Raw genomic sequence first — 25,354 nt, forward strand, 5'->3', positions numbered from 1 at the left:
TAATGCCTTATCGCAAAAAAGAAGAAAGAAAGTTCAGGCCAGTTGGCCGTTTCGAACAAGGGCCGGTTGAGAAATTTGACATATGGGACTGCAGCGAGTGTACCGTATATGTATACATGTCGCGTTGGGAAATTATGTTTTGCTTATTTCGCTTGTGGCACACACACACACACATGACTCACCATTGCTGTCAGACAGATTGCTGCTCTTCAGCGTTGCATTGACCTGAGATAAAAATGACAACAAAACAGAAAGACAGAGCGTCTCTTATTTTCTGGTTCCACAGAAACGAAATCCACAGAAATTCCAAAGCTTAGCTGCAGTCATTTGCAATCAAAACGCACTGAGCATGGGGTCGCTGTCCTAGCACATGTCAATAGGATCAAGTGATATTGTGCCAGTCACAGCTGCCATGAGCGAGGCAAGAGATCGTATAAAGAGCCCTTTTCTTCCGGGACATGAAGATGTGCGTGCAGACACGTGCCTAGCTGCAAGCGCTATTGCAGGCCCACCTTTCATCAGAGTCCCCACCATTCGTAAAATGGAAGCCCTGTACACCACCGCGGCTGTGCCCCGGGGCGTCATCGATGAAGGGCACGACGTCAAGTCGGACCCCTGCAGGGATCTCATTGACCCGGTGGGCTACGCCCGTCACGAGACCTACCTGTGGCAGCTGGACCAGTCGGCACTGGACCGGACCGAGTTCCTCACTGAAGCACAGGCGCACCACCAGCACTTGGACGTGGGATGCGGCACGGGCGGCTTCACCTGCCGCGCCCTCCTGCCGCTGAACCGCCGAGCTACGAGGATCGTGGGCGCTGACGTGTCCCCTTCGATGCTGGAGTATGCCCGCCGACACAATAGCCAAGTGAGCATGGCTTGCGTGGCAATGCGTCATGAATTATCGTAACGGCACAATCATGGGGAATTCGCCGATTATACAGCTTTCCCGAACAGGCACGTACCCAGGATTTTTTTTTTGGAGGGGGGGGGGGGCCCAACCCAAGGTAACTTTTCTCTGAAAATGAGGGGGGGGGGGTACCTTTACTAGTACTAAGGTCAATAACGCCCACCATTCGCCATAAAAACGCGTAAACCCACAAAAGAGAAATGAAATAAGGTGTATTTTACACGTACGCCTGTGCGATACACCTCTCCTTTACTTGGCAAACAAAGAACCAGGTCAAATGGAGAGAGAGAGAGAAAACATTTATTTGTCATGAGATTGGGTGTCTACCTCGCACCTAATCTCATGACAAATAAATGTTTTCTCTCTCTCTCTCTCTTCCTCTCTCTCCATTTGACGTGAATCTGGACTCGCGCAGGAAAGAAACGCAGAAAGAACACTGCCAAGAGCAAGTAAAGAAGCAAAAGTGCAAAATAAAGATTACTTTAGTAGAATAGAACTTAAAAAAAAAACAGCAGTTGGCAACAAAGGCACACGGACTGCGCGGAGTTAGGTTACTCCGCAGCCAATCACAGAAGCAAACAAAATCGTCGTCATGGGGCCTTTTCAAAATGGCATCGTACTTGACACCTCCGGAGCATCTGCTGTTCTTGAAGAGCCTTTTCATCGGCAGAGGCAATGAGGTGTGCAAAAAACATGGACAAAATTATGGAGCCTTCAAAAATCTGCGGTGCAGTTCATTTCACTGCTGCACCCGCTTTACTCATGAAACTTCACTGCCAACTGAAATGAAACTTTACAACAAATAGTTGTAGCGAAGCAAGCATGTTATTCCAGTTCAATTAGGAATTGGACATTCGCCATTCCACTATAATAGGCGAGGGAAAAGGTATAAAATTACGCGCTAATAATTTTATTTTTGTAGTTACCGCCTTATTTGGATAACAGAAAAAAGGTTGAAGTACGAATTATGTGCAGCCTCGCGGAGGAACAGTGGCTGGCGGTTATGAGGGCGTGGGCGGGGTTTCATTGCAGGCTTAAGTTGTATCCGACTATAGTAGCGTTTTTTTTTTTTAATTAGCTCTGGAAGAATTATGCAGAAATATATAGTCGCGGAACAATCACAATTCTTTTGTATCCCTCGTTTACTGCTCTAACAAGTGCCACAACCGACTCTTATTGTTATTTGGGAGGTTACGTAACGATGCGTGGCCGCCAATCGCGTACAAGCGCAGGAAGCTGCAATTCTAGACGTACTGCGCCCACCGCGGAAGGTTAGCAAAACTCGGCGTCACGTGCAATTCTCCTATAGGATACTGGGAAACAGAGTGGATCACGGCCGCAAAACGCGTTCGAGTCCTTGCTCAAGGATTTTTTAACAAACGCTGTTATTCATCCACATAGATCCAACTCCGCATGCACATTGACCCCAACGTCCCCACTATAATTTTCACTAAATTTAGCCTTCATGACTGTTACAATTCTCTTAGGACATCGGATTCAATTTCGCGTCGTTTGTAAATTAAATACAGTTGCAACGCCTCTAAAGCTCTTCCATGCGTAATTTAATTCAAAAGCCAGTATTGACCCAAACAGTTTCAATTTCACCTACATATCACCCATAACCCACCTCTTACTTTTACCAAGTGTAAACGAAGTACATTGTTCAGTTCGCGGAGGACACTAGGAAAACCTACTATATATGAACCATGGTATAACACATAGAAATAATGAGAAAATGAGCGTTCTGTAATTATGTTAGAACGTCATGATTAAGCAAAATGCGTTATAGGGGTTCAGATATGATATTTTCATGTATAATCCGAAGACTAAAAATTATATTGAAAATATACAGCAGGACCTAATGTAATGGGCGCACTTTTCTTCTTCGCCTGCCTGAATGAAGTTGGCAATTTCTTAATTTTTATTTATGTGTTGTAACAACGCGGTTATCTCCAGATTGTGTAAAAGTCCTCTATCAGTAATGTTGATAAATGTAATGCTATCTACGCAACTAGCTGCTTGCATAGGGGGTTTATATAGCATGTGCTTTGGCAGACAGTTTTTGCGAACAGTCGAACCGGCAATTAAAAATATGTTTTGTTAATTTCAGGATTTATGGTATATATGGTTATATTATAACCTTCAGTGATCAATTCAAAGACAACAACATTTTGTTTGATTCTTTAAGAAGATTTCCATTCCGAGATATTATCAATCAAATTTGACACTCAATATATAATTCGCATAAATACCCAAGAAACGGCGCCACGGTAGCTCAATTGGTAGAGCATCGCACGCGTAATGCAAAGACGTGGGATCGTTCCCCACTTGCGGCAAATTGTGTTTTTTCATCCACTTGAGTTCTATTGATTTATCATTTATTTAACTGAATACGTAAGTACAAGTAATTTCCCCTGTGTTGTCCTTGGTGTCTTTGTTGGCTTCTTATGATATGATGAATAAAAATGGGCCCTTTTTCCTTTCTTCTCGATCACACACACACACACACACACACACATACATACATATATATATATATATATATATATATATATATATATATATATATATATATATATATATATATATATATATATATATATACATCATCACTTACGTCACATCATGGGTTAGCCTTTGCGTCGAGACTCGCTTCTGACTGTGAAATTAACATACTAAGTGTCAAACTTGATGACGAAAACAGTCGATGATCGATTGTTCGGATATTCGGCAAAGACATCCGAATAATCGGACAGTCCAAAAACAAGAAATTTAGCAGTAAAATTAAGTTCGTTGCCTTTTTTCGCAACTTCATTTTGATCTGTGCAGTGCTGCCACTGATACGCCCTACCTACTTCAAGTACCACGATGGTCGACACCCACGGGGGCGTTTCGCTTTCACTGGTCGCGCCAGCCCCTTGTGCGTCGCGTGCCGTCGCGAAGCGCAGATATGCGCACGCGACTTTCGACTGTGACGGTTGTGCGCCATCGCCGAGGCAGCTTACCTGGTTCGAACATATCGACAGCCACCATGCCAGGACAGATCGCTGTTCGCCACCGTGCACGTCGGCTAGCAGTGAATTTTCGTCGCGGCCGCGTGATGCAAACAGGCCTAACTATGGTGCCGCTCGGTCAGTGTCCAGCGCCGAAAGTGGCTCTTTGGCGGGTAGTGGACCAAAATATTAGCAGCGGCCGTACGGCATTCTTAAAGCCGCGAAATCTCTTGGCGAATTAAAGCAGGGTATATACAGGTTGTCCCACATAACTTGAGCCAAAGTTTTAAAAATGAAAGGCACTCCGGACAACAGTTGAATCGAATGCATTATGTTGGAACTGGCCTAAGTTACTCAGGCTATTTTTTTTATTTTCCCCTTAACTGACGGATTAGTTGTGTTTAATTAATCAACTTTTTAAATATATGGCTGCAGACCACAAGTGTGATACGCAAAGTTGTAGGGCACCTTGAGAAACCTCTCAATAAATTGATTCCATCATGATATATATCCCACGAGGTCCTTTCTTCCGCGTTTCAAAGAAAGCTCGCGATATATGAAAAAATACCACGTGACAGGTCGACTGCGCACTGTCATTGTGCTGCTCTCAAGCGTGCGATGGATGAAAAAGGTCGGCAGCAGCGAGACTGGCCTGCGACAGGGTGTTATGTCTGCTATAGGTATCTGGGCATGCGGCTTTTATCGCATGACGGCGCAAATTCGTGCTGCTGGCCGAGTGCTGAAGCGATAAAGCGTCTAAGGAGACGAAAGAGCTGAAAAAGACAAAAGGAGACATAGCTTTATGTTTTGATGCTTGAAATGGGCAAGAGCTGGCAGCCTGCCGACGGAGTGTAATGGGGGTGGGTGGGGAGCCGGCGTTACGGGCCGGAATGATTTTCGAGTGACCTTCAATCCAAAAAGCGCCCTTTGATTATAATGCGTGTTCGAAGAGGTGACCATCTGCTGCAATGCACATTTGGCATCACAGGGCACATTTTCCGAGGCGTTCTTGATCATGGTATCGGGGATGGAGTTGCAGACTTGCCTTATTTTTTATTTTAGGTTCTCTGATGTGGTTGGTGTCCGGTGTACTTGATTCTTGACGTAGTCCCATAGAAAGAAATCAAGGGGAGTTAAATCTGGTGACCGTGCCGGCCAAGCAATGGGCCCGTGCTGTGCAATCCACTGCTGTGGGTATAGTTCATGCAGCCATTTGCAAGCCTTGCTGCTGCCGTGCGCGGGAGCATCATCATGCTGATACCAAATATCCCTGATCCTAGCCAGAGGAACTTCGCAAAGAAAATCCTCAAGCGCTCCATCAAGGATGTTGTTGACGTCCTCTAAGCGTGTTATCAAAAAACACAGGACAAAGATAGTACCACCGTAAATTCCACACCACACATTAACCGACCACTGGTATTGGTGATGTGTCTTCAAAACCCAGTGAGGATTTTCGTCGCTCCAATAGTGAGCGTTGTGGATGTTCACTTGGACATTACGTGAGAAGGTAGCTTCATCGGTCCACAGTATTTTGTTGACAAAGCCTGGGTCCTCTTCCGTCTTGGTTATAATTTAGTATCCGCTCTTTTCTCATTGGAGTAAGCCATATCTGCTACTGGACGACGACGAAGTTACTCCGTGCTAGAACGCACCTGTCCCAGGTAGCCGGCTTTCGTCAAATTTTCATCAGTCTCTGGGGCGCTTTCCGCGTCCTGGCTTGAGGCGATGGACGCGGAAGAAAAACATCAGTAACAAACAAATTTGAGGCTGATTCCTGCGTTAGGGGCCTCGACTTAAGCCATCGGCGTTACCGTTGAGACTCCCCTTTTTGTAACGCACCTCAAAGGAATATTGTTGCGAAGCGAGGCTCCAGCGCAGGAGGCGGCCATCTTTGGGAGAGATGGTCTGCAGCCATTGGAGAGGGCAGTGATCCGTCTCAATGATAAACCTCGAGCCGGCTAGGTAGCATGACAATTTCTGAACGACCCACACGAGACACGCACACTCTTTCTCGGTGGCGCTGTACGCCTGCTCACGACTGCTCACCTTGCGACTATAGCATACAGGACGGGGTGTTCCACTTCTCCATTTTCCCGTTGGCACAGTACAACGCCCATGCCTCGCTCACTAGCATCGCACTGAACAACGAACCCTTTTGTGTAGTCTGGCGATCGTAGCACAGGCTGGCTTGTTAGGGCGCTCTTTAGGGCGCTAAAAGCTCTCTCCCTTGTCTCGTCCCAGACGACTGTTTGGGGCTCTGTTTTTCTTAGAGCATCCGTCAGGGGAGCCGCGATATCAGAGTACCTGGTGATGTACCTCTGATAGTAGCCGGCGACACCTAAGAACGACCGAATATCGGTCTTCGTGCGCGGTTGCGGGAAGTCTCGCACAGCGGCCACCTTTATTTCAGAGGGGCGGCGACGACCCCGTCCAATCACGTGACCGAGGTAGACAACCTTGGCCTGTGCTAACTGGCACTTGGGAGCCTTGACTGTCAAGCCCGCTTCGCGCAGGCGGGTTAGCACTGCCCGCAAGTGTGCCATATGCTCAGACCAGGATGCGGAGAATATCGCTACGTCATCTAAATACGGTAAAGCGAATTCTTCCTGTCCCCGCAACACTTTGTCCATGAGGCTTGAAAAGCAGTATGGCGCGTTCTTCAAACCAAAACTCAAAACTTTAGGACGGAATGTTCCCATTGGTGAAATGAACGCCGCATACCTACTAGCCTCTTCTGTAAGTGGAACCTGCCAATAACCCCTGACAAGATCTAGGGTGGAAATAAACTGAGCGCTACTAACTTTCTCAAGGCGCTCCTCGATGTTAAAAAAAATTAAATTATGGGGTTTTACGTGCCAAAACCACTTTCTGATTATGAGGCACGCCGTAGTGGAGGACTCCGGAAATTTCGACCACCTGGGGTTCTTTAACGTGCGCCTAAATCTAAGTACACGGGTGTTTTCGCATTTCGCCCCCATCGAAATGCGGCCGCCGTGGCCGGGATTCGATCCCGCGACCTCGTGCTCAGCAGCACAACACCATAGCCACTGAGCAACCACGGCGGGTGCTCCTCGATGTTAGGGATCGGATAAATTTGATCCTTAGTGATGGAATTAAGCCTGCGGTAGTCGACGCAAGGACGAGGTTCCTTGCCCGGTACCTCAACTAAAATCAAAGGGGAGGTACAATCACTCTCACCCGCCTCAATAACACCGAGCCGTAGCATTTTCTTTACCTCAACCTCCATAATATCGCGCTGGCGGGGTGACACCCGGCACGCCTTGGATCGTACTGGCTCTGGGGAGGTAAGTTCTATTTCATGAGTAAGGACAGAAGTCCTACCAGGCCTCTCAGAGAACTGACCTTGAAACTCCTGTAAAAGCTGGTGTAGTTCGGTGTAGGCGACCGCGGTGCTTTACTGATTAAGTCACTAATGACTTGATCGGTGTCTTCCCTGTTCGTCACTGAGCCTAGTCCCGGAAGCTCGACCGGAATCTCTTCGGGAACGTTTACCATCATACACACCACTGCTTCCCGTTGTCTATACGGTTTGAGCAGATTACAGCGGTAAACCTGCTGTGCTTTCCGTTTTCCTGGCAGACTCACCACGTAGTTAACGTCCGACAGTTTTTGAACAACCCGTGCTGGGCCCTCCCACTGCACGTCAAGTTTGTTTTTTAGCGATGTGCGCAATATCATTACATCATCGCCCACCTCAAAACGACGGGCCCTGGCTGTCCGATCATAATAAACCTTGGCCCTCTGCTGGGCCTTTGCCATTGCTTCACCTGACAACTCCTGTGCCCTTCTTAAGCGTTCGAGGAGCCTAAGCACGTACTCCACCACGACTGGGTCGTCGCCCCTGCCTTCCCACGAGTCTCGAAGCATGCGAAGCGGAGACCGCAGCGAGAGACCGTACACCAGCTCAGCTGGCAAAAACCCCGTAGCCGCATGCGGCGCGGTCCTTAATGCAAACATCACCCCAGGCAGACACAGCTCCCAGTCAGTTTGTTGTTCAAAATACAATGCTCTCAACACGCGCTTCATGACGGAGTGGAGCTTCACAACGGAATTCGACTGTGGGTGGTACACTGAGCTGTGTAACAGCTTTACCCCGCACCTTTCGAGAAAGGCTGTCGTCAAAGCGCTAGTAAACACTGTGCCCTGATCTGACTGGATTTCCGCAGGAAAACCAACTCGCGCAAATATGGACAGTAGTGCATTGACTATCTCAAATGTGCTGAGTTCTTTAAGCGGCACTGCTTCAGGGAACTTTGTCGCTGGGCAGATCACAGTCAAAATGTGTCTGTACCCCGTGGTTGTTACCGGCAGATGTCCCACTGTATCAATAACGTGCCGTCTAAAAGGCTCCGTAATGATAGGTACCAACTTCAACGGCGCCCTCGATTTGTCCCCTGGTTTGCCCACCCTCTGACAGGTGTCACATGTCCTCGCAAAGTGTTCTGCATCACGAAAACACCCTGGCCAATAGTACTCTTGCAAGAGACGGTCCTTAGTCTTCTTAACTCCTAGGTGTCCGGACCACGAACCTCCATGCGACAAGCGCAACAGATCCTGACGGTAGCACTGAGGCACGATCAGCTGATCGAACTCCACTCCCCTGCGGTCTAAATACTTCCGGTACAGGACCTCACCTCTTTCCACAAAACGAGCATTTTTCTTGGCGATACCTTCCTTGACAATGCAGCGTTTGTTTTCTAGGCTGCCATCCTTTTTTTGCTCGGCTATCAAAGCCGCCCTGCTGACTTTTAGCAACCTATAAAGTCGGTCTGACGTAGGCGCGATGAGCAAATCTGCAGATAGCTCTTCTAACTTTCCCGTGTCGGGCATTTTCTTTCCAGTGTCTGGTGCCTTCAACGCTACAGGCTCAATTTTATTCAGTTTGGACGTGCTCTGAATATCAGCTTCATCATCATCATCATCATCAGCCTGATTACGCCCACTGCAGGGCAAAGGCCTCTCCCATACTTCTCCAACTACCCCGGTCATGTACTAATTGTGGCCATGTTGACCCTCCAAACTTCCTAATCTCATCTGCCCACCTAACTTTCTGTCGCCCCCTGCTACGCTTTCCTTCCCTCGGAATCCAGTCCGTAACCCTTAATGACCATCGGTTATCTTCCCTCCTCATTACATGTCCTGCCCATGCCCATTTCTTTTTCTTGATTTCAACTAAGATGTCATTAACGCGCGTTTGTTCCCTCACCCAATCTGCTCTTTTCTTATCCCTTAACGTTACACCTATCATTTTTCTTTCCATAGCTCGTTGCGTCGTCCTCAATTTAAGTAGAACCCTTTTCGTGAGCCTCCAGGTTTCTGCCCCGTACGTGAGCACTGGTAAGACACAGCTGTTATACACTTTTCTCTTGAGGGATAATGGCAACCTGCTGTTCATGATCTGCGAATGCCTGCCAAACGCACCCCGGCCCATTCTTATTCTTCTGATTATTTCACTCTCATGATCTGGATCAGCAGTCACTACCTGTCCTAAGTAGATGTATTCTCTTACCACTTCCAGTGCCTCGCTACCTATCGTAAACTGCTGTTCCCTTCCGAGACTGTTAAACATTACTTTAGTTTTCTGCAGATTCATTTTTAGTCGCACCCTTCTGCTCTGCCTCTCCAGATCAGTGAGCATGCATTGCAGTTGGTCCCCTGAGTTACTAAGCAAGGCAATATCATCAGCGAAGCGCAAGTTACTAAGGTATTCTCCATTTACTCTTATCCCCAATTCTTCCCAATCCAGGTCTCTGAATACCTCCTGTAAACACGCTGTGAATAGCATTGGAGAGATCGTATCTCCCTGCCTGACGCCTTTCTTTATTGGGATTTTGTTGCTTTCTTTATGGAGGAGTACAGTGGCTGTGGAGCCGCTATAGATATCTTTCAGTATTTTTACATACGGCTCGTCTACACCCTGATTCCGCAATGCCTCCATGACTGCTGAGGTTTCGACTGAATCAAATGCTTTCTCATAATCAATGAAAGCTACATATAATGGTTGGTTATATTCCGCACATTTCTCTATCACCTGATTGATAGTGTGAATATGATCTATTGTTGAGTAGCCTTTACGGAATCCTGCCTGGTCCTTTGGTTGACGGAAGTCTAAGGTGTTCCGGATTCTATTTGCAATTACCTTAGTAAATACTTTGTAGGCAACGGACAGTAAGCTGATCGGTCTATAATTTTTCAAGTCTTTGGCGTCGCCTTTCTTATGGATTAGGATTATGTTAGCGTTCTTCCAAGATTCCGGTACGCTCGAGGTCTTGAGGCATTGCGTATAGAGGCTGGCCAGTTTTTCTAGAACAATCTGCCCACCATCCTTCAGCAAATCTGCTGTTACCTGATCCTCCCCAGCTGCCTTCCCCCTTTGTATAGCTCCCAAGGCGTTCTTTACTTCTTCCGGCGTTACTTCTGGGATATCGAATTCCTCTAGATTATTCTCTCTTCCATTATCATCGTGGGTGCCACTCGTACTGTATAAATCTCTATAGAACTCCTCAGCCACTTGAACTATCTCATCCATATTAGTAATGATATTGCCGGCTTTGTCTCTTAAGGCATACATCTGATTCTTGCCAATTCCTAGTTTCTTCTTCACTGCTTTTAGGCTTCCTCCGTTCCTGAGAGCTTGTTCAATTCTATCCATGTTATACTTCCTTATGTCAGCTGTCTTACGCTTGTTGATTAACTTCGAAAGTTCTGCCAGTTCTATTCTAGCTGTAGGGTTAGAGGCTTTCATACACTGGCGTTTCTTGATCAGATCTTTCGTCTCCTGCGATAGCTTACTGGTATCCTGTCTAACGGAGTTACCACCGACTTCTATTGCACACTCCTTAATGATGCCCACAAGATTGTCGTTCATTGCTTCAACACTAAGATCCTCTTCGTGACTTAAAGCCGAATACCTGTTCTGTAGCTTGATCTGGAATTCTTCTATTTTCCCTCTTAGCGCTAACTCATTGATCGGCTTCTTATGTACCAGTTTCCTCCGTTCCCTCCTCAGGTCTAGGCTAATTCGAGTTCTTACCATCCTGTGGTCACTGCAGTGCACCTTACCGAGCACGTCCACACCTTGTATGATGCCAGGGTTAGCGCAAAGTATGAAATCTATTTCATTTCTAGTCTCGCCGTTCGGGCTCTTCCATGTCCACTTTCGGTTTTTCCGCTTGCGGAAGAAGGTATTCATTATCCTCATATTATTCTGTTCTGCAAACTCTACTAATACCTCCCCCCTGCTATTCCTAGTGCCTATGCCATATTCCCCCACTGCCTTGTCTCCAGCATGCTTCTTGCCTACCTTGGCATTGAAATCGCCCATCAGTATAGTGTATTTTGTTTTCACTCTACCCATCGCCGATTCCACGTCTTCGTAGAAGCTTTCGACTTCCTGGTCATCATGACTGGATGTAGGGGCGTAGACCTGTACAACCTTCATTTTGTACCTCTTATTAAGTTTCACAACAAGACATGCCACCCTCTCGTTAATGCTATAGAATTCCTGTATGTTACCAGCTATATTCTTATTAATCAGGAATCCGACTCCTAGTTCTCGTCTCTCCGCTAAGCCCCGGTAGCACAGGACGTGCCCGCTCCTTAACACTGTATATGCTTCTTTTGGCCTCCTAACTTCACTGAGCCCTATTATATCCCATTTACTGCCCTCTAATTCTTCCAATAGCACTGCTAGACTCGCCTCACTAGATAATGTTCTTGCGTTAAACGTTGCCAGGTTCATATTCCAATGGCGGCCTGTCCGGAGCCAGAATAATCAGAATATCAGCTTGCTGCGCCTCTGACCCTTTCTCATTGTTCGACAACGTCGGCCCCGTAACTACCGCCTTTGCAGCGAGCTCCCGAACCTTCGATCTGGTTAAGGCCTGAACGCTAGCCTCACCAAACAAAAGCCCCTTCTCGCGCAGGAGGTGATCGGACCTGTTCGAAAATAGGTACGGGTACTTAGGGGGCAGCATAGATGACACTGCGGCCTCCGTCTCAAGCGCTCCGAAAGGTCCTTCAATAAGCACTTTTGCTACGGGCAGACACACGCTATGAGCTTCCACGGCTTGCTTGATCCATGCGCACTCGCCCGTGAACATATCGGGTTCTACGTAAGAGGGGTGAACTACATCCATCGTAGCTGCGGAATCGCGAAGCACTCGGCACTCTTTCCCGTTCACGAGGAGGTCTCGCATGTAAGGCTCGAGAAGCTTCATGTTCTCGTCAGTGCTGCATAATGACAAAAACACGACTTTTGTTTTTGTTTCCGGACACTGCGCCGAAAAGTGACCCGGCTTCTGGCACGTATAACACACGCGCGCTTGCCTCGTCTCGAACCGCTTTCTGCGTTCGGCTTCGGCTGCCGCCGTCTCCTTAGGTTCGGTCGGACTGCTTTCACTCGCATCCCATGGGTGTGAACTTCGGCCTCTCAAACTTGGAGCCAAATTCACCCTTTTGAGCGTCTTTAGCTCCGCGAGCCCGACGCGTCACAAACTCCTCGGCTAGCTCAGCGGCTTTAGGCACCGTACTAACGTCTGGCCTATCCAAGACCCAGTACCGCACGTTCTCAGGTAACCGACTATAAAACTGTTCCAGCCCGAAACACTGCAGAACTTTCTCGTGGTCACCAAACGCTTTCTCTTCTTTGAGCCACTCCTGCATGTTTGACATAAGCCTGTAGGCAAACTCTGTATATGACTCACATTTGCCTTTCTCATTTTCCCGAAACTTCCGACGGAACGCCTCCGCTGACAGCCTGTACTTTTTTAGCAGACTCGATTTCACTTTGTCGAAATCCTCTGCCTCCTCTCTATTCAAGCGAGCGACTACGTCGGCCGCCTCGCCGGGTAACAAAGGGAGCAAGCGCTGTGGCCACGTTTCCCGAGAGAACCCCTGCTTCTCGCACGTTCGCTCAAAGTTAACCAGGAACAAACCAATGTCCTCTCCAAGCTTAAACGGCCGCATCAGGTCAGTCATTTTGAACAATACTCGTTCTCCTGCACCATGTGCCTGACTTCCATTACGAGCACGTTCCATCTCTATCTCGAGACGCTTCATTTCCAAAGCGTGTTGACGGTCGCGCTCTTCTTTACGTTCGCGCTCATCTTTCTCTTTTTGCTCTTTAAGTTCGCGCTCCTGTTTCTCTTTTTGCTCTTTAAGTTCGCGCTCCTGTCTTTTTGCCGTCTCCCTCTCCTCAATGGTCTCAAGGCATTCCGACAGCTCGTCATCCTCAGCTTCTAACTCAAGAATAGCCCTTAGCAGTTCTGGTTTTCTGAGTTTGTCTGAGACATCCAGACCCAACTCTCTTGCAAGCTCCAGCAATTTCGGTTTGCGCAACGACTTCAAATCCATGGCTGCTCTGAATGCTGCTCTCTCTACTGCCTACTATTGTCTTGCCGCAAACTAACCCGGCAGCAACGACAACCACAATTACCAGCTCTGTTTCTGACATTAACAAAAGCCTGGCAAAACTCAGAAGAAGAAAGTCCCGCACTCACCAAACCTCGCAGCCAAGAATTCAGCGCAGTCGTTCCGCTGCAGGCAACCAGTCATCACACAGGGCTCGTTGCACTGCTCCCGGATGGTCGTTGTGCTGCTCAGCATACAGTGAACTGCATATCTTCGCTGCTGGCCTCCGTTGTCGCGATCTCACCGCTGGCAGACAGTTGTTGCATATGGGTCGCAAGCCCCAAGGGTAGCGTTGGCCTGGTGGCCTGGGGCACAACTGGAAGCATACGAAGGTCCTGGCAAAGCACGAGTCGACTGCTAACAGAACAACCTGTTTATTCTAGCATTGCAAAAGAGCGGCCGGTCATGTCGACCGAAGTGGAGAGACGGGAGAGCACGTTACTCGACGGAAGAAATCGGAGCCTCTCTCCTGGCGTCCGAGGGCAGCTGCTTTTATACTCTCGGAGTCGCGGGCAAGAAGGAACGTCTCTGGATGAGGCCACGTGACGGCGGCGCTCGGGCACGTCGAGACTAGAAGGTGACGCATCCGCCGGGCCGGCGCCGGTCAGACCGCCTCGCTTCACACTTGGGGAGCTCCTCTCCCCGGCTGCCGCGCCTTGACAAGCGTGGGCACCAACATGCACACATATAACATATAAGCCCAACTCTCGTCTCCAGCACTCAAGCAGCTTTCATTGCTCTTGCTATACGAGACGTACAACGAGCATCATCATCTATATACTGACGCTTCAACCACGGTGAATGGGTCTGCAGGATCGATGATCTTTCCTGAAAAACCCTCCACCATAAAGATTCGACTATCTCACCAGACTACATCGACTGCCGCGGAGCTTGCTGCTATCCGTTGTGCACTTCGTGTAATTTCTGAAGAACTACCCAAGAAATGGAGCGTGTTCAGTGACTCCAAGGCTTCATTGTTTGGTTTCTGCCTTACGCCGAAGACCCCGCGAACTAGTTCTAGAAATCAGACTGCTGCTTCACCACCTCGTCGAGCAAGGACCGACATCACGTTACAATGGATTCCAAGCCACTGTGGCATAATGGGCAATGAACATGCCGACGCAGTGGCACGATCTGCACATGAGGAGGACTTGCAAGACTCCATTCCATTCTCAAGAACAGACGCTGCAATGAAAATTCGTGTGCCTGCAAATGAAGCCATCAAAACTTCATGGAACACACCAAGCTTGAAGCATACACCGACTGGACCCATCCCTTCGACTTCGATCCCCATCTGGACTCTCTCGACTCGACACCTTGCCGGATACTACTTAGAGCAGTACTTTGACGACTGTGGCTTGGTGTCGCCTATACAAGATCTTTCGCCTTCCGAGTCGGTATGGACGACAGTGCGGCTTGCAGTCACTGCGGCGGCGAGGAGACTATCGAACACGTGCTTTGCCACTGTCCTCAATACAGCGCGCACCGGCTGTCACTAGCGACCGCGTTGGCACGCCTTTCAGAACAGTCAGTTTTGGCCACTTTCAGAACAGTCAGTTTTGGAATGCCGACATGAACTGTCGTCGCAGCGAAAGTCGGTCAAGGCTTTGTTGACCTTTTTACGTTACAGTGGCCTATTAGAAAGGCTATAATGACCCCATTCAGTTCTTTTTCATATTTTTTTTCTCGTGATTTTATTTTTGTCACGCTCTTCTTCCCGCCTTTACTTCCCCTTTCCCTTCCCCTAGTGCAGGGTAGCAAACCGGAGGTTTTAACTCTGGTTAACCTCCCTGCCTTTCCCTCATTTGCATCTCTCTCTCTCTCTCTCTGCTACTCAATGTTGGTCACAGCCAAATAGCGTTGCTGTGGAAAACACGCACGGATACGGGCGCCTGAGGAGCACTGGATATATTTCAGTTCGCTGGGATTGGCTCAAATGAGATAGATAAGCTATGATCTACATCCGGTAAACTGGAACAGCCTTCGGGCGCACTCTCTCAGGGACTGACGCGCCGGTCACGGTGATTAAGTGTGAAGCCAGGCGCGGCCACCCGATGCTGCGACCACGAAGCGATGCGCACGTGCGGGGTGCGATATCAAAAAAGAACGTCTGGTAGACAGTAAGTGTGAGAAGGAGAGCAGTGCGAAAAGAGTCATCATCTGAAAAAGACATGCGTAAACTTCCTCGAATATAGCCAAGGTTTTTTTTTACCATTTGTTACCTTCGCACATTAGTTAGTTTTGTCCCCGTGTGATTTATCCGCTGTTATTCGAGCCCTAACGTTTAAAGTTGTAGCATCATCGTTCAATTCGAAAACTACTACAAGATCATTTGTGTACACAGGCAAAATTGTGGCAGCCGCCATCGCCTTCCATCGTTCCCACGCTCTTCACCCTTTTCTTCTTTCAAGCAGAATCAAAGTGCTGCTTTCGTCTTTTCTTTTTGGTGGCCTTTGACGCTTTATCGCTTCGGCAACGCTCGGCCAGCAGCATGCATTTCTATCCGTCATGCGATAAGAGCCGCATGCCCAGATACCTACACCAGGCATAACGCCCTGTCGCGGGCCAGTCTCGCTGCAGCCGACCTTGTTCATCTATCGCACGCTTGAGAGCAGCACAATAACAGTGCGCAAGCGCCCCGTCACGTGGTATTTTTCATATTTCGCGGGCTTTCATTGGAACGCGGAAAAAAGGAACACGTGAGATATATCGTGTTGGAAACAATTTACTGAGAGGTTTCTCAAGGTGCTCTACAACTTTGCGTATCACACTTGGGGTCTGCAGCCAATACTTAAAAAGTTGATTAATTAAACATGACTACTAATCCGCTAATTAAGGGGGAAACAAAGAATAGCCTGAGTAACTCAAGGCCAGTGCCAACATTATGCATTTGGTTCTACTCGCCTCCGGAGTGCCTTTCATTTTTAGAGCTTTCGCTCAAGTTATGTGGGACAACCAGTATAGGCGACAAATTGAATGGCAGCCACCCTGTTTCCGGCCGCCACGTCTGCGGCGTCGTGCGCGTCATGTTCCAAAAATCGAGCGAGATACCGGACAGCGTCCGAAACTTCGGTCAACATTTTGCATTTGCATACAGGAGAAGAGCGCGGAGTCTAGCAATCGCTCGGTGCCGCGTGAAAAGCGCCGCGTTTCCGTTGAACCTGCACGCGGCGGGGCGGAAGGCGTTGAAATTGAAGAAATAGCGGTACGATCCATGCTTATTAACCGGAGAAGTCTAGGCTCGGTCGACCGCGGAGCTAACGCAGCCGCTGGTCGCCCCCATGTCGCTTTCGAAAGTGCGGAGAAACGACAGTTGTAAGGTCCCATTGTCGAAAGCTCGAGCGATCCTTTCGCCGCAGGATGGGCGCACATTTCTCATATGTTGCTCTGAAACGTAGCAGGGTGTAGCAGCGTTCGCCAAGTGGTAGTATCACTGATACGACGTGTACACACACACACACACACACACACACACACACACACACACACACACACACACACACACACACACACACACACACACACACGCACACGCACACGCACGCGCACGCACACACACACGTGTGTGTGTGAACAAATGATAAATGAAAGGTAGGGAGGTTAACCAGGGTTGAGCCCGGTTGGCTACCCTACACTGGGGAAAGGGAAAAGGGGACGGAAAGATTAAAAGAAGAAGAGAAAGTCCACAGGGGATATCGTTCAGTCACTCAGTCCGGATCACAGACGCTGGCTCAATCCTGTAGCTTTCAAATATCGCAGCAGCGCTCTTGTGGCCTTTTGTAGCTGCGATATGCGAGGCCATGGTCCCAAGATCTTGTTCAAGGTGAACGGTTTTCTATCTAACTGGTTGAGAGCTGTGCAGAGATCTTGTCTTTCATTTTCAAAAGATGCGCAGTAGCCAGTAGATGTTCTATAGTTTCCTCGACACCGCAGGCACTGCACTCGGCGCTATCAGCCATTCCAATCAAAAACGTATATGCATTCGTGAATGCGACGCCCAAGCGTAAGCGGCACAGCATTGTTCCCTCATTACGCGGAAGCCCTGGTAACAGCCGCAGTTGCATAGATGGATCGAGGGAAGGAAATCGATGTTGCGTGAAATCAGGTGTGTGCCACTTCTCCAATGTCAAACGGTGCGCTAGCTTGCCTAAGTGTTGGGCTGCGTCAGTACGCGATAAAGGTATAGAAACAAGGGTTGCTCCTTCGTGTGCTTTCCTAGCAGCTTCGTCAGCGAGGTCGTTGCCGGAGATACCGCAATGGCCAGGCAGCTACTGAAACACGAGGTCGTGCCCTTTCGCGATCATGTGATGGTGCATTTCTCGTACCTCCGACACGAGTTGTTCACAGGACCCGCGACGAAGAGATGACAGAAGACATTGTAAGGCCGCCTTCGAATCGCAGAATATTGCCCGCCAATTAGCCGGTTGGCTGTTAATATAATCAACGGCGCCTCGGAGGGCAACAAGCTCCGAACCGGTCGATGTTGTCAAGTGAGAACTCCTGTATCTGGTGCTTAGTGATCGTGATGGTATAACCGCTGCCCCAGTGGAGCTTGTCTGGGTGGAAGAGCCATCCGTATATATGTGGATTCGGTCAAAGTAGAAAGTGTGCAAACAATCCAGAGCTGCTTGCTTCAAGGCCAAGGTAGGCAGGTCGGTCTTCTTTCTTATCCCTGGAACCGTAAGACGCACTGTGTCCGTTGCTTGAGTGCCATTTCGGCCACGCACAAGCCGATCAATGAACGCTGGCACGAAGCAGACTAATATCGCCCTCTGGTTTCAGTTGGAGGGACTGCTCGCAGTTAAGCATCTTGGCTTCGTTTTAAAATATCATAGAGTTAATACAAGTTAGTATACTAAGTCCGTGTAAAAGGTAGTGCTTGTTTTGTTTTCTAACCTTTGTATTGCGTTTGCGCGCGTACACAGTACAGCACACCACCTTGTCATCGTTTTTCCGAGGCTTGCTGTTGTTACAATGACGCAGGGATCTATCACATACGAGCTGCTCGATGTCACCTCGTCCCTGGAAGTGTCCGCCTTCGTCGCCAAGAACGGACAGTTCCAGCGCGTCTATTCTTTCCTCTGTTTCCACTTCGTGCCGGACCTGACGGTCGCCTTCCAGAACATCCGCGACGTGCTGACGGTCGACGGGGAATGCCTGGTCACGGCGTGCGTCACTAACCCGGCGGTGGACGCCTGGTTGGATGTTCACGTCATGCCTGAGTGGAATACCTGGGTGGCCGTAAGGCTCTGTTCGTGCACGGTCGCGGTTTTGTCCTCTTAATAGGCAGCCTTATGTCGTGAACTCCTATCTAATGACGTCAAGTGTTTGTCGAAACTCTTGAATGATCGAATGAATTCTGGGGTTTGACGTGCCAAAGCACGATTTTGATTAAGGCACGCCATAGTGGGAGACTCCGGATTAGTTTTGATCACCTGGGGTTCTTTAGCGTGCACGAAACTCGTCTGCTCGGGTATAAGCATAATAAAAGGTAAAATGGACGCCAACCACACAGATAAGTAATAACAAGACCTTTCGGCACCACTGCAGTAAGGGCAGTTTTGCTCACAACCTAGTTCGTGAACAAGGATTCCTTCCCCACGTGTGTCGTGCGTCTTGTTATGATTTATGTTCGTGGTTGGCGTCCATTTTACCGTTGACTACAACCCCTATCTAAATGCAGGGGAACGGAGAAATCGTCTTTCTCGACATTCGCTGGTAGGCGCTGGTTGGCACTCGCTGCATCAAATTCGATGAGGTCTGTTGCATTTTAAAGAAGGTAGAATGTACCGAATATAGCAGGCAGATATTGTTTCTTCATTCCTTCACTATTTATAATAATTGCGGGCAATTGGAAAATTAAAAAATAGAAAACTAATTGAGGCGTCAGCCTTACAACTTTGTATAACGCAGCAAGAAGAAACGGTATCACAACGCGCAACTGCATTTATTTACCATCTAAAAGGGACAAAATTGATTCATGCCACTTTAGATTATATGAATAATTTTTGTATACAACTTTTTCATTCCCCCGTAAGCTATTCAATCATTTAACATAAGTTGTGAACTAAACATCTTAATCGACTGCTTCAGGCGCTCTAACAGATGCGGCTTACGGGGAGCTCCTTGCATACATAGGATGATCGTTGTATGTATGTATGTATGTATGTATGTATGTATGTATGTATGTATGTATGTATGTATGTATGTATGTATGTATGTATGTATGTATGTCTCCATCGCCGTTCACCGTCGCTATCATCGCCAACGTCGGAATGGCCGTTCACAGCGCCGATAGCGACGCTGCGAACGGCCTCCAGGTGGCGTCATTCGGGGGACTCACCTTTGTCGTCTGCTACGCTCCGGCTATAGAATAGCTCCACTTCCATCCGTTTTGTCGCGTTCTGCCTGCGTCTCACGTATCATGGCGCTCTCCAGTTACTGTTTGTAGTTCTTAGAGCGCAGCTCTTTGGCGCCCGTTCCCGCATTTCGCGTCGCCGTCGGCCTCGCCGTAACCAAGGTCATCATCCGCGCGCTGCTCTAGCTGCGTGCGCTCCTGCTGTCATCTCTCGCGCGCGGCGCGAATCTTGTTCTCCCCTTGCCCTCAAAACCAGGATCACGTGTTCTCGCCTATCCTCTCGCCCCCTTCCTCCGCGCTGCGCCGTTGCGGTGACTCTCGCTGCTACCGTCCACTCCGCCCTCGCCATCCCTTCTCCCGCTGTCGCGGAACTGCCGCGGTGCCGGCGGCGGGCGCTCCTTGCCGTCTCGCGCGTGATGCACGGCTCTCTTCTTCTTCTTCGTGATTTGGGAGCGGGAAAATACGCTCAATTCTGCAGCCCATATGGAAGCACGGCGCAGCGTACTGGGGATGGGGGTGGGGAATGAAAGATGAGAGGATAGAGGGGGAAAGGGAGAGTAAGTTTCAGGCAGCAGACGTCAGCATCATCCAGGGGCGATGGCCGGCGCGCGAGGTAGAGGCCGTGCGAGGCCGACACGGCTCTCCGCTCCTCCGTCTCCTCGTTGCGTGGCTGTATACGTCTCTCAGCCATGTCTCTCGCTTTACCGTTTGCCGGGCGCGTTCCTCAGTCGCGTTTGTCACCTCTGGCAGTGCTTGCGCCTGGCTGTCCTTCTCCCGCATACACTCTTGCCCTATGTCTTCCCTTACCTGGCGCAGTGCCGTTACGGTGACTCGAAAGACAGTTACATCGTTTCCGCCCCTCCCTTCTACTTCCCACCCCAACCTTGTGCGGCCACATCGAGACCTGTCTGAGTGAATGAGTGTGTGAGCTCTACTCAATACCCCTGTTCTCCACCCGTTTCCTCATCCTACTTCAGAAGAAACATTAAATAATAATTGCTAATCTCCCTCCCGCCTCTCCGCGGCGGTGACCCACTGTAAGATGGCGTGATGGCGCGTCGGTGGAGCGCCGGCTCGATAGCGGCGGATCGCGATGTGTGCTGCCCAATCCAAAACGCAGAACCTCCTCCGTTCGGCACAGCGTGTTATGTATGCGGTTGCCTGTTGAAAGAAGGCAGCAGCTGCGCTCAAAGATCGCATTACTAGGAAGCGTAACCGTGGGCCAATTTTTTTTTCTAGTTTTAGTTCTATAAATGAACGCATTAGGAAGACGACAAACGTTATATATTTAATGTGCACCTGCTATATTACCACTCGATGTGGTAGCCCAGTTTGCTATGACGTTGCGCTGCTAAGCTCGAGATCGCTGATTCGACCCCGGCCTCGGCGGCCGCATCGACATGCGAAAGCGCTCGCGTATACTTAAATTTGGGCGCACGTTCAAGAACCACAGGTGGTCAAAATGAATCTGGAGTTCTTCATTAAGGCGTGCCTCAGAAACATGGGGTGGTTCTGGCACGTAAAATTCCAGAATATTATTTTTTTAAATAAAAGAAATCATATAACCACAGCCCTGGCGGCCAGGACCTCGCGACTCAGTCATAAAACATCGCGCTGAGCAAGTAAATGAGAGTCTGCGCACGACAGCAGGAGTCTTTCACAAAATTTCTCGGCGACTAAGTGGCAGTGTAGTTGAATACAAATCTTATATTCCGCTCACAATTCTAGTTACTTGATGCTTCATATATAAGGCTTTTTGTGATCAGAAAAATCTTTTGCACTAGCAAGCGGTTTATGTAGAACATTAGTTTCACCACGCTCTATCAGGCTTCGCAATCGTCCAGCATGCTTTACATACTTTTCTTGCAAATAAATCTCATTAACACTAGCGTTAAAAGGACGAAAACACGCATAAAAACAGGCGTCAGCACCTACATTTTCATTCAAGTAGAAAGAAGAAAAATGAAATGGGCAGAATAGCTTCAACTTCATGAAGTATACGTAATGTCATGTTTGAAAACCAGAACCGTAAGAGTGCATATTGAATCCAAGATCAGATATCGTGCGGGCGTTATCTCGGATGTCATCGCACTTCACGTGACTAGCGCCTTCTAAAATTTTGGTTATAATGGAACGATATCTGCCTCCACTATGGCGAGGGTATACATGCTGCGGTGACGGGCTCTAGCCAGCGCGCATGCGTGTCACTTCGCAGGAAGAGTGATCGTCGCTACAGCAAGGGCACCGCCAGTATGCAAGGCGTGTTGCTAATAAGAATTGCGAGGTCTGTTCACGCTCGTGCTTTCCACTGTGCGCATGCAGGACCCGAGACCGATGTTGCCATCGTCCGTCTACTTCAACTATAGTGGCTCCGTGGCGCAAATCGAGGAAGAGACGCGCAAGTGCGTCGTTGACGCGGGACTCGAGTGCATTGCGTGCGAAGTCATAGAGTGCACGTGGTTGATGCGAGACATTTGGCACATTTTTGGTAAGAGGTTTTCTTTTTCGCCAGCCTTTAGTAAAAAGAAAAATTGCGTTAACCTCGGAAACAGCAGCAAGACTATAATAAAAATTGATGCGCCTGGATGAGCGCATCGGCATCGGCTTCACGTTCGTTTCGTCTCGACTTAGCATTACCCGTGACTGTGAAACAGGGGTATCACACGTATAACATGCACGTACCTCTTTGTGTTGCCATTTTCGAAACTTCCTTTGACTCTATATCATCAACTCTTAATACCGCCGTATATTAACGCAAGCCGGAAAAGCCGATAATCGTGTCCAGCGCTACTAAATTACAGTGCCCAAAAACTAGTAGCTTCAGACATAATTTCGTGTTTTCAAACGTGTGTTAACTTGCACTTTTTGCTTAAACTGATGACTATTGTGGTGTATGTCGCTGGAGTCATCGCCCTGTTCTGTTGGCACAGGAAGAGTTCCTACCCAGGGTGCGATACTGGGTACGCCACCTAGCTGTGAACCGTCGTGCAGTCGTCGCGCCGTCATCGCCACACTGTACCGTCGACGTCATTATGTGGCTTTGCCATTCATCATCGTTCGGCTACCTATACCACTTATATTGACAGCGTTCGAGTTTTTCTCTTGATTGGTCACCAAAAGAAGTTGCCGTTTTTGTTTGTCTTGAAACGTTTATTTTCCAGCAAAACAAGAATACGCAGCAGTATTACACAAAGACACATTTGTCTTCCCAAGTAACCTTGCTTTCCAGACATACAGTATGTAGCCTCAGTTATGCACATTCATTTCAGAAATTTTTGCTGGGTGATATAAAAACCGAATGACAAAGTTCAAATATGCGAACATCCGAACATCAACCATGAGCCTAACAGGCATTAGATGTACAGTGACAGAGCGACAACAATCAACACGATGACTCGATGCACTACTATGCCACCCCATAATCTCGGTGCTGAAATTGAAGGTACTTAAAGAGGGGTAGATAAGAACTGTAAACAAATACGTCGAGTCAATAACAACGTAAGTATGATATATTGAATCTATTGCTTTGTGTGACCGAAAAAACACTACTTCCTTTCTAACTTGCTGAAATAACCTTCAGAATGTACTGCACTGTATTCTAGTCTCGGAAAATTGCGATACTGGTATAATTTCTTATTGTAATTTATACAGAGACAAAAATCAGAGGATATCTAAGCACTTCTCATGTGTTGTGCATGCGAAAGTATTAATGTCCAACCGAACTCCGCTGAACGGTCCTTCGAGTATTGCGTTGCGAGTAATGTACCATAGCGGTACGTGTTGCCCGAGCCAGCAAGCAGCAGCAGCCTGCGGTGCCAACGCCGCATGCCACCGACGTCCTGTGCGACGAGAGGCCGAGGAAGCAGCAGCGACCACCAAGCAGCTAAGCCCAGTGGGGGTGAGAGAGAGATGCGGACCGCGCGCCGGCTTCCGAGGGCCAGACGACGGCACCCGCACGTGCGCGTCACGCGATTGCCTTGCCGACAACAACCCGTCTTGCCCCGCGGCGTCGCGTCGCCGTATCTGGCCCTTGGAGACGCCCTGGTGACGTGGCGTCGCGGCGATGCCCTCTCCCCTCACCCGACACCCTTTCGCCCGCTCTGCTCCGTCGAGGCGCGCTCGTGACGTGGCGTCGCAGCCAGTGGGAATATAGGTGCCGTTTCGTTGCTACGGACGCCAGCTTTTTCTCTCAATGCGCCATTTGATGCTTTCGCGTCAGTAAACCCGAGAAGCTCTGGTGTCATGCTTGCAAACTGAGGCGCAGTAGATACAGCAGATTTCGCATTTGCTCGACATAGGGTGCTAAATTCTCTGCAACTTGCACTTGGTGCGCCTTTTCGTTTTGTTGATACTCAAGACTAACAGTGGCCTCCATAGGCTTAAAATATCTGGACGTTTTCTGTTCTGCATACAAGTCTATGGGTGTAGCCTACATCAAGCGCCACGGCAGCATACATCCCTTAATTTTGTCATCGATATTCGAAATTGTCGCCGTTTTCAGCCAATTATCGACGAAAACAACCCATTTAACTACATTTTGTGGCCTTCATTGTTGCAGAAGTATACTCGGACTGCTTCTTGATCGGCACTGACATGCCGTCGAGTGAGAAGAATGCCCTCAAGGCGGCCTACATCAAGCGCCTTCGGCCGCGGGTCAGAGAAACGTCCCGTGGCTGCGAGATGAGCGTGGGAATCTACAGAGTGCATGCCACGCCACATCATCAAGCGCCTGCCGAGGACTAATTGCTTTTTCTCTCGGTTTATGCTAAATATAACGTTGTCTAAGCGTTGTCTTGTCGTGAAAAAAATTGGCGCATGAAGTGGGGGAGGTTGTTACAGCGGTGGCCCTGCTTTCCGCATTTGCGCACTTTAGGGCCCCGACAAAGGAACGGCGTACAATTAATAAAAACGAAAACCGGCACGCACGAACAGGACCTGTTAGACAGAACCTCTAATCGCAAAAGGACGGAAAGTTGGGCCCGTTGGTATGGTAACGCATTTTTACACTCTTTGGATATTTGATAGTCTTTAGACCATGTGATGTTTCATTGCTACGGTTTTTGCAATCACTTACATATATATGTTGAACGTTTCAATAAAGATTTAGTTGAGAATTAGCGCTCGTCCTGTCTGCTTCTAGTCTTCATCTGTGTCCCTTCGCGCTATAAACGAAAATTAACATACTTGATGAATCGCACCATCAATACTGACGTCCTCAATTATGTTATAAAGCGTAAGAACCCTGTGCTGCAGAGCATAAAAGGAGTGATATCATAGCAGCTGCGAGGGTACAGGGACAAATATCACCCGACATACCATATCCGGTGCGGCTGCCATGGCTCGCAACTATTTTCTCCTAAACAACAACGCGACACAGTGGTGTCTTACAGGGCCTGGGACTCAAACATTGTTTTAATGCATTCAGCATTATTTCGGAACTAACCGTGATTTACTGTGTCTAACTGATTTCGTGGGCCGATCCTGAAGATAGTCCCGACTAACCACAGCTCTAAAAAAATCATGAGGATCTCACGCACTGCGGGAATTGACGTAAGCGAAACTTTTTGAACTGTTTGCGTCGATTGACTATAATTGGTAGTGATGTTGACGGCAAAGCTTTAAGTTCTTCAGCGTTTAGCGCAATACGAGGAGGGAGTTGGT

At 48.6% G+C, this 25,354-nt stretch overlaps 1 protein-coding gene across 1 annotated transcript; it reads left to right on the top strand.

Annotated features, from left to right (window-relative positions):
• Positions 1-476: 476 nt before the first annotated feature.
• Positions 477-24,807, top strand: LOC126516403 (uncharacterized). The gene is made up of 4 exons (XM_050166517.2): positions 477-868; positions 18,319-18,576; positions 22,016-22,181; positions 24,252-24,807. The coding sequence occupies exons 1-4, from the start codon at positions 542-544 to the stop codon at positions 24,434-24,436; spliced, it is 936 nt and encodes a 311-aa protein (XP_050022474.2). The 5' UTR covers positions 477-541; the 3' UTR covers positions 24,437-24,807.
• Positions 24,808-25,354: the final 547 nt, after the last annotated feature.

Source organism: Dermacentor andersoni, chromosome 1 (genome assembly GCF_023375885.2).
Source record: "Dermacentor andersoni chromosome 1, qqDerAnde1_hic_scaffold, whole genome shotgun sequence".
Lineage (NCBI taxonomy): Eukaryota > Metazoa > Arthropoda > Arachnida > Ixodida > Ixodidae > Dermacentor > Dermacentor andersoni.